This window comes from Pteropus alecto, unplaced genomic scaffold (assembly GCF_000325575.1).
Source record: "Pteropus alecto unplaced genomic scaffold, ASM32557v1 scaffold239, whole genome shotgun sequence".
Taxonomy (NCBI): Eukaryota; Metazoa; Chordata; class Mammalia; order Chiroptera; family Pteropodidae; genus Pteropus; species Pteropus alecto.
Window position 1 is genome coordinate 1,610,676 of NW_006494613.1, and position 10,077 is coordinate 1,620,752.

Sequence of the window (10,077 nt, forward strand, 5' to 3'; positions counted from 1 at the left end):
CCACACGCAAGTAGGTCTTGGTCCTTTGCAAAGCATCTCGGAGGTGGGCTAGGAAGCTGGTTCTACCGTGTTACACACTGACTCATCAAGGCTATGTGGTCATCCATGGTCACAATGGGAGCAGAGCCTTGTACCCCCAGCTCCCTCTCTAGTGCTCTTTCACTGAACAGACAGCTTAGGAGTCAAAAAAAAAATAAATCAGTATTTTGAGAAAAAGAAAAATAATTTACATTTGCCTTGATTCCCAGTCCCCAATCCACCACACACACAAACAAGAGTCTACAGATACACTACTTTTGGAAGCAGCTTCTAAAATTAACTTCTTCCTTGGTTTGCAAAGAAGAAAAACAGCCCCAAAAGTACCTCTCCCTAAGGAATGGGGCAGCACACCTCACAAATAAGTAATCAGTAATTAGGCCCTCCCAGCCTTCTCTGGCATCTCCTAAGAAAGTCCTGAGGTTTCACTTTTCACACTTGGACTATGACTTACCCCACCAAATGTAAGGGTCCAAGGACACCTGCTTTTCTTCAGATGCCTGTTTCTTAGATGCTCGCTCTTACTCTTAAAAAGTACCTGGGCTGCTGGGCTGGTTTGCAGAGGGAGGCTCATGTGCCCTGGGATGTGTCCCAGCTATAAAGGAGATTTCTCCACAGGGAAATATCTGTTCATTTCCCTCAGGGGTGAGGTGAGATGGGAATTTTTTTAAGGGTTTGGGGTGGAGAGTGGGCTGGGAAACGACCACACACAGAAGCCCAAAGCTAAAGAAGAATTCAGGGAGGGGGAATATGGCCAAGCAGAATGAGAAACAAAGAAATGTTAAAATAATATATCTGACTTCTCTTTAGAAACTTTTTGTGTTGCAATGGCTCGAAAGTCTTGTGAAAATACGTTCTGCTATGAAAGGCAATATGTGGTCTAGTGCCTCATTGTTAAGTCTTTGTAGAAAGCAGTAAATAGTGCTAATTCTCTTCCTGGGCATGGGGTTTGAAGGTTCTATTTAAGCTGGAATTTAGGCAGAGATTTTCCCTTTTGGCACAGAAACCCCTTTACATATGAATATGAGGAGATACGTCAGAAACATAGTCAAACACTAGACACCTGTTATTTACCTAATAAACACAGTCACATTATATTTGTTTATGGAATGAGTACATAAACAGAATAACCTTTCTCAGCCAGGGTGCTAGTGAAGGCCATGGATCCTGTGACTGGTTTAAAACAAGTCATTTAACCTATTTAATTAAATGTGAGTCCATGTAATTCAAGAATGATTTGCTGAACTCCAACAATCAACAGTCTATTACAGCAGAGGCGCCATGAGCTCCAGCAGAGGCATGTCTCTCTTGGGGACTGGGAGGTAACCTCCCTGGTCTGCCTGTTTACCTCCTAGGAAACAGTGAAATGTATTAGCAAAATATCTGCCAGTGACTCAAATGAGAATATCTCAAGAACAAAAAAGCATAGTCGGTATTTGGTTGTTGACGCTCAAAAACTTTTGAATTAAATCCAAGAAATGGCCTTGTCTTGAAGTAAGCAAGAGGGAAACTGTGCTTGTCTTCAATCTAAATAAGCTGTGATGATCACAAAATGCACACTGAGGGCTATATGCAATCATGGCCCTGGGCTGGGAAACCAAAATTGCTACAAAGGGTATCACTGGCGCAACAACTGCAATTTGAATATGGTCTGTGGATTAGATAATAGTATCTACTACAAGGCTATTTCCTGATTTTGGTAACTGTACCTTACTTATAAAAGAACATGTCCTTGTTATTAAGAGAAATACAGTGAGGTATTTAGGGGCAAAGGAGCAGGATGCCTGCAATTTAAATAGTTAAAAAAAATATTTGAACACAGTGAGCACAAATGGAAAAACAAATAGGGCAAAAAGGAAACCATTGGTGAATCTGAAAAAAGTATATGGAAATTTTTTGTACTATTATTATAACTGATATATAAATTTGAAATCATAGAAGAATAAAAACATATTAAAGAATCCAGGGACGGAGTTAGCATATTTATATCCTTTGTGGGATAGAGATTCCTTTTGTAGAGTTGGTTGAATGAACTAAGTTTTATCACAATAGTATTTTTTGAAGAAAAAATATTTTTAACTACATATCTATGTGTAAATGCAACTAAGTTTTTCTTTTACTAACAGCTCTTTGGGACTCATTTTAGTGGGCCAATAAAATTTCACAATGAAGACATCAATTGTTGTAATAACCAATACTTCTTTGACCCCCATAGAAGACAAAGCCTTCTCCTGCTCTGATCCTTCTGGAGGTTTGCCGGCATCTGACAAGTCTGTGGCCCTGGAGTGTAGCTTCCAGCCACCACCTCCAGTGGCCCAAGGTTTTCAATTCTCGAGCATATCTAAAAAAGGACTCCAGGAATGAAACTTACCTATGCTCCCTTTTTCTTATACAGGTAAACACCTTTTAGCACTGGGGAGGTGAATGCTGAAATGCAATCAGAGCCATCCAAGTTCAACTGAAAGAATTAATTCCTGGCAGTATAACTTACTATGTATGATAAGTTGATAACTAGAAAAGTACTAGTTGAAGTCTCTTCCTTCTCAACATTCATTAGACTTGTTCAAACAAGAGCTGAAGCTAAACCTTGCGTACACCCAAATCATGGTAAAATTTACAATTTAACCAACATTTAAACTTAAATTTTACCACTTTTTTTAAAAGGATGTCTAGCAATTCAAGCTAGCTCCCCTGTGACTAAAAATGTTTATCTGCCCCCAGAATATCACTGAGTGATCACAGGTTGTTTTCCAGTTAGTTTATGGGCCTATTAATTTTGTTCATTGATTGACTGATTTAATGCCTGCTTCTCTCGCTCAATATTTGTTGGTAAATGAATATTTGGTTTATTCGCAGAAGATGATTCTTCTCTACCATGTTAATTTTATTGTAATTAAAAGTCTTACTGTGGACATTAGAATTAAAAAACAAATTCAACAGACCTTGAATTTATTTTAGATCATGTAAGGAAAAATGTTTAGATTTCAATCGATAAGGGTCTGTTTTATAATTTTTGATAAAGGTGTTGCACATATTTTATTTACATAAACTACTCAAGGTGGAGGTGTTTATAGCTTTTCTAAAATCTTACACAGATTGGGAAACAAAGGTGCTGTTGTCATTTTGACAGCTGTATGTCTCTCTTGCTCAAAATGTGTTTGCAACGGCTGGTAGAGTAGCTAAGATTAGAACTCAAGTACCCAGTGTCCTGTGTGACCTTGAATTGAGCCTACCATGCATGTCACCTTTCAGTGGGTCTACAAAACTGTCTATGACTCATCCCTTGACTATCATTAACAATGGACGAGTTCAGACTTAGGCAATGGGAGAAAGTGAAATCTCTTCTTGTGAAATACTTATAATACTCAATCTGAATCTATCTAGTATCCTTCCTGTAAAAGTCTTAGCAATTTTTCACTTAACTTGAATAGTAAATTCCTCACCTTTGCTGTGAGGTAGTACAAAGGGATAATTATCAACCAATAGCACAGTAACGGTTTCACGGGTGATAACAGAAGGCAGCATCACTCAGTACCAGAACTGTCAAACGGTGATGAGACTAAGAAAATACTGACATTTAACTTTACAAACTTTCTTCTGGAGAACGTAATTCTAATTAAAATTTGGGGCTCAAAAAGCCCTCCTTTTGCTTAAGAGAGAAGTGACAAACCCCATGTTGCAGACAGCCTTCTTACTAAAGGTATCTTGGTGGAAGACTGTCGTAATATTATCACAGTAATTTGAGAATCCCGGCTTTGGAGGGATGGGGGTGCACATTTGGCCTTACAAAGACTCCCTGGGCTGGGAGCGGTTTATTTTTAATCTTAGAAACTTTAACAAAAGTTGACTTTTGACCAAGTGTGTGTCTCGTCTGACCACAGCCAGAGTTAGCAGGCAACCAAACAATGTCTTGGAGAACCAGTTTTGTAAGATCCCTTTAGAGTCTATGTTCAAACAAATGAAAGAACCTTTAAGAGCTGGAGTTAAAGGGTTTGTGCCATATTACCAGTCCCTTGCCCACCCTTTTTCAATATGCCCTTACTCTTCTATGCCAGGCTCCCACCTCCGTAATCACGTTAACTGCCCTCAAAGCTCTTCGAACAGTGCTACATCCCCCAGCAGTCTTTATTTCCTGAATAGAGCAAACACATTCGCCAGAAGACTTAAGTGGTACGGTTGCCAGATTTATCAAAAATATAAGATGCCCAAGCAATATTTGGGCTATACTTATACCAAAAAATTATTTATCTGAAATTCAAATTTAACTGGGTATCCTGTATTTTATCTGGCAACCCTGCCATCTGGTACCACTGCCATCTCTCCAAAAGCCACTATGCGTGTCTGGAATAGGAAGCGGGAATCACACTCCTCAGCAGGGTGGAGTAGGCAGCAGAAAAGGCAGAGGTTGCAGTGAAACATCGCATGTGTAATTACGAAGCCCCGACTAGAGTTCCTGCTCTTCAAACTTATAAACTGTATGACTTTGAGCAAACCTCTTAAGGTGGGGCGGGATGATACTGTGTCCCATTTCCTTTATAAAGAAATTCACAGGGTAATATGAGATAATATACCTAGTTTAGACAAGGTAAGCCATGTTTTATATAAGCGAACCAGCTTCCCCACGTAACCCCATCAGGATCTTCTATTCCTTTCTTCCTGTGTGGGCAGACTGCTGCTCATCCTTCAGTATGTAGCGCCAATACAACCACTGCAGAGAGGTCTCCAGACTCCTCTGCTCCTACCACTTCAGAAGGGCTCTGCTGCTCTGTTGGCACATTTATCTCCACTGTCAGATGAGGTGAGAGGGGAGGCCACAGCTGGCCAGGCAAATGGGCTGTAGGATGGGGAGGGCTTGGAGCTGCAGGGGGTTGCATGGCAAGGTTTGGTAAGATGAAAAGTTAGTGGGTAATCAGGAGGAGCCAACTCTGGCCTGAAGGTATATCAGAGAGAAAAAGCAGGCAGCTAGCATTAAGAAAACCAAAAGGCTAACACCTAGTGTTGGTGATGCCTGAGGGAAATGGGCATTCCTCTGTAAACAGCTCCAAGTGAGAAAGTAATTTGGCTCTGCTATCAAAAGCTTTTGATTTCTGCTTATACCCTCTGGCCCTACCCTTCAACTTCTAGGAATTTATCATTAGGAACTAATTATTTTCTTATATACAAGGATTCCGTTAATAGTAGTACTTTTAAAAAAAAAAACAAAACCAGAATGACTTACATGACCACAAAAAGGAGCCAGATTATAAAACTCTGATACTACAATGGAATTGCAATACTAGATAGACATTAAACATGACCTTAAAGACTATTTACTAATGTGGAGAAGCAGTCATGATGTGTTAGATGTAAAAACAGGTTATGAAACAGTGTGTGGATTCTCTATCTTATCTGCTTTTTTTTTTTAAATGAAAAATTCCACTGATGTAGAGGTGAGTTTGCAAGGGCAAATGCAAAAATGGTGTAGTGGTTATTTCTAGGTGCAGGGATTATAATTTTATATAAAGATAAAAAAAAAATAACTATAAAATCACATACTTTGGGACCTACAGAGAACCAAAGTTCAAGTAGGTAAGAGTTAATGGAGAATTTCCAGGCTCAATGAATGCTTTCTAAAAGAGAACCAGATCAGAGTTTATACACTAGCAGTTGGAATTTGGTCTGCAGACATGGTTGGTTTGGCCTGAAAGTGCTGGTTTTAAATCTGAATTTGGGCAATGTTTAAAAAAAAAAAATTGAGATTTTAACACTAAAAAAAAAACAAAGCAAAAACAAAACACCTCCAGATTTCTGGCTTTCTTGAAAAAATCCAAAGGTCTGGCATGGTTGCACATACATTCCCGCCCCTACCAATCACTCAGTGCTGAGTAAAAATTGCCCTCTCTGAAGGTGGCAAGTGTTCTCCAGCTCCCAAATGTCTCCACTGCTCCTTGAGGCCTCCTGAACCCTGGAGCGAAGGGTCAGATGCCTCTCCCCTGTGCATTATCTATGCCTGCTGGTATTTAGAATTTGTTGCCACTGGACTGGGTGAATCCACACTGGGCCCTTTAAACTTTCAACTGGGTCACCTAACTTGACTTCTTTTTTAAGGAACAAAAGCAACACTGTCACAATTCTACTGCAAGAAAGACATGTCTGACTGAAGCTTTCCAGTTCAATAATTATTTGAAGATACGCTCCTAGAAACTTTTAGAGGAAACAAAGAAAAAATGGAAAGAAAATGTATCATAGTGTTAAGTGGGGTGGAATGGTTTACCATTTCCCACAGTTGTGGACAGTAATACTGGTTGATACTAAAATGCTGAGTGGGGGCACAAATGTGTCAATCTTCACTTCTCCTCCTACACCCACTCTCCACCGAGGTGGTGGGTTTGAGATACTGGGAACAGGATGTCAAAACTTCTCAGGCATGAAACAAGCCATAGAATGGACTAAAAATACCACAAGTGGAAGAGAGACATACTCTGATAGAGATCCTCTTTTAAAAAGGAGACCTGAGCTAATAATGCCTGCAGTGCCCTCTATCAAAGGTGCTGGTAGTTCTCTAGCCTTCAGGTAAGAGGCCTCACACCTATGTAAGGAGGCTATTTGGCAACACATCCACTTTGGGGCCAACTGAAACATGAACAGTTCAGAGCTGTAATGAAATCCCCCCAAATATTAGCTTCGTAGGTTATTTTTCTCCTGGATATTACTACCCCACATACCCTACAAAATTCCTGCCAATGAATTTTATAGTGAGCATGTATGTTGTCTTGTTGCGATGTTCCCACCAGAGGCCCATTTGGTGAACTCATCCAACCAGATAGTTTTGTTACTGAGTTGTGATTTGGAGCCTTGGAGTATAAGCTCAGATTCAAAATTCCTATGTAGTGAGTAGTACAAAGGATGTGTGCCTTTGGGATGCAGGTACATGGCCTGGCCCATTTATTAACTGAGTGATCTTTACAAGTCACTTAACAAACGCTTAACCTCTATAGGCATGAGTTTCCTCATCTGAAAAAAAGAAAGGCAAACTAATAAAAGCTGACCCATACAAAGTAACTGGTGCACAGAAGGAACCCCAAAAGTATTCCATATAACCTCTCTTTGTTTCATGGAATGCTAGAAGCTATAGGTCCTTAGAAATGGAGCAGTCCAATCCTCTAATATACAGATGAGGGAATCAAGGCCCCCAGAAGTGGTTGCTCAGGCAAACAATGGCAGCTCCAGGCAACTCTTGAGATTTGGTCTCCGGTACTTCACTAAATGTTGGTTTTCTCATTTGAGCCAGCCCATGAGAGAGATTCTGAGAACAGGTAGGGCAGTGACAAGACAGTCCCTATGACTTCCAGCAGCAAGTGCAAGCCAAAGGGCTAGGTACACAGATTATTTTGTTGAAGTTTGACATAGGCCTTACCACTCCCCACTGCTCTCATCTTCCATAACTTACATATCTTGGTTGCTTGCTAGGCCTCTACATACATTCAAGTTCAGTTTATTGAAACTATCTGGCCTGTCAAGTTTGGATTATTGGTCAACCAAAGTTGAGGCATGATAACTCCAGTTTTAAGATCTCACACACATGCAAACACACAAAAATGACCCCACGATCACTTTCTAAGCTTGGTTCCTGGTCTATAGGGGAATGGTTGACCCTGTTAGATTTCAGTTTGCAAAGTGATGGCTTTGCCCAAATGCATTCTTATAGAATAGGAACTTAGAAAATCACTGACATGTAGAGAAAGGCTGAGTACTCCTGATTCCCAAACTACTCTTCAAGAAAGACTTCACTAGCATGATACATAGTAGAAAGAACATGCACTTCAATAGAAACCAGAATCCTACATCCCAAAAGTGAAACATCACACTTCATACAGCATGTTGTAACTGTTTCTTTCCCTTTCACTTGGGAGCAAACAATTCTCTTATACTATTGCTTTCCCGAAGTAAATTATCGAAGACTGACTGATATCAAATGCTCATTTGTGAATTAATTCACCTAAAGCCATTTCTTCTACTGGCCACTGAAAGATTGGGAGAAAGTGAAGGCTGAGAATATGGCTCCCCAGAAATCCTGTGGGGCAACCCAAGTCCTCATTGTATATCTCACACATCATATATCCACTCTTATGTCCACTATCACCAAATCTTCTCTTGATCACAAGGCTACCACCTTCTTCATGATCCTAAGAAAATTATAGAAATATTTTGTCTAAGTGTTATGAGAAACAACTTTTGGACTGGGTGAATTCGTAAGCATTATATGAGTGGTTGAAAGCAGTGTATTTTATTAAGGCTGAAAGAAAGCCCATAGTCCAAACACAAATTTAAACCCTTATTTGAATACGCTATTTTAAACTTCATCTGTAGCAGAGCAGAGACCAAATTAAATCACTCATTTTACTGACTTGAGTCCCAAGCTTCAATTCTCGGGTGGATTATTTTTAATTTAAAAATAAGCTCTTGCCCTATAAAAATAAGCAGCACCAAGGAGAAATGCAAGACAGCTGAAATGGCTCAAGAGGCAGAGCATTTACTTTTACAAAAAACTCAAAAGTATTAATAACATTATTTCCATTTCTAAGCTTAGAAAATGAACTTTATAGTATAGCTCCAGGTTATAATGAAGTAATATGGACAGGTATGTCTCCGAAAGTGCTCCTTAAGACTAAGCGACCGACAGATGTAGGTAAACAGATGTTATAATGTGACCACATAATGCAGTAGAATGCAGCCATTTAAATTCAGTACAATGAGGGAGAACCAAGTTTCAGCCATAGAACAATATATGTGATAATCAATTTAAAACAGAAGGTGCAGAAGCCATTTTTGGAGAAAAATTTATGCCTTACGTGTGCATATATATCAACCTTCCTGACACACACTGATATCTACAATTCTATATTCAGCTGCAGAAGTATATTTATATGTAGTTAGAAAAAATCTACAAAGATATACACTAACAATGTATAAACTTAACAATGGTGAGAAAGGAGGTGCAAGATCTTGCTCTTTCACTTGATTTATCTTAGCGGTTTGCATTTGTTTGTAAGAGCACTGATAACTTTTAAAACTAAATTTAAAAAATTAAGTGATGGGCTTTACAGAACTGTAACAACAGCTTCTGCGTTTTCTACATGTTAATTCCTAATCAACTTTTGTTTTCACCCCACTTGGTAAAAAATAACACAACTCTCCAGTCCTTGGAAGATTAGGCGAGGGAAAAAGGTGTGACTTGCAGAGCTTTCTTTTTGCTGGAAGCAAGAAAACAAACTATAGGCCGCCCCCCGCCCCCCGCCTTTTTTTTTTTTTTTTTGGCTACACTCCGGAGGGCTCCTACGTGTCAGGGGCGCACACACCGCAGGTGCAGGGCGCAGGAGGCATCTGGTACCAATCCTGCTAAGTAGAGTGCTGGTAAAGGGTGCGTTTAGCTCGCCCATTTCCTCCCTCCTTAATCCCCCATACATAGTCAGCTTCCTGGTCCAAGTTTTACTTGTGCAGCCCTGCCCAGCCACCCAAGTACACATCTGTAGAGCACGCAGGCACTAGATGGGGAGAGCTGTGATGTGTTCTAACAACCATCGCGTGCTAATTAGTTTGGGGTCAGTGCTGGGGCAACTGTTAGACCAGAGCTACTCCCAAAGTGGACAGGTAGGGCATGGGGGAGGGTGGACAAAATGTAAACATTTTTTTCTTAACAAGAGATGCCACCTGACTCTCAGCGCCGGCGAGTGGGCTGGAGGACACAGGAGTTCTGGGAGGTCGCCAGGCATAGGTGCACAGGTGGCACCTGGGCTTACCTTACAGGGAAACAGGACTGCAGAGGCCACCTTCTCCATAGCAAGGTTCCTGATGCTGGGCGTCAGGGCGCCCCTGCACGTCGGGCAGCAACTCAACTTCTGGCGGCATTGGTTACACACCAGGTGCCCGGCCTGGCACTGCAGGATGGGGGGCAGGACATAGTCAAAGCAGACCGGGCACTCAAAGAGCGAGGTCAGCTCGTGGTGCTGCGGGGACACCGGGCCAGCCCCGCCGCCACCGCCGCCGCCGCCGCCGCCGCCG

General features: G+C 41.0%; 1 protein-coding gene across 1 annotated transcript in view; it reads right to left on the minus strand.

Annotated features, from left to right (window-relative positions):
* SIAH2 (siah E3 ubiquitin protein ligase 2) overlaps positions 1 to 10,076 on the minus strand; it is a gene marked incomplete at its 5' end in the record, with an annotated part of 15,326 nt that extends 5,250 nt beyond the window's left edge. The window contains one exon of the mRNA XM_015600162.1: positions 9,816 to 10,076. Coding sequence (XP_015455648.1) covers positions 9,816 to 10,076 — 261 coding nt within the window. The remainder of the gene's footprint in view (positions 1 to 9,815) is intronic.
* Position 10,077: the final 1 nt, after the last annotated feature.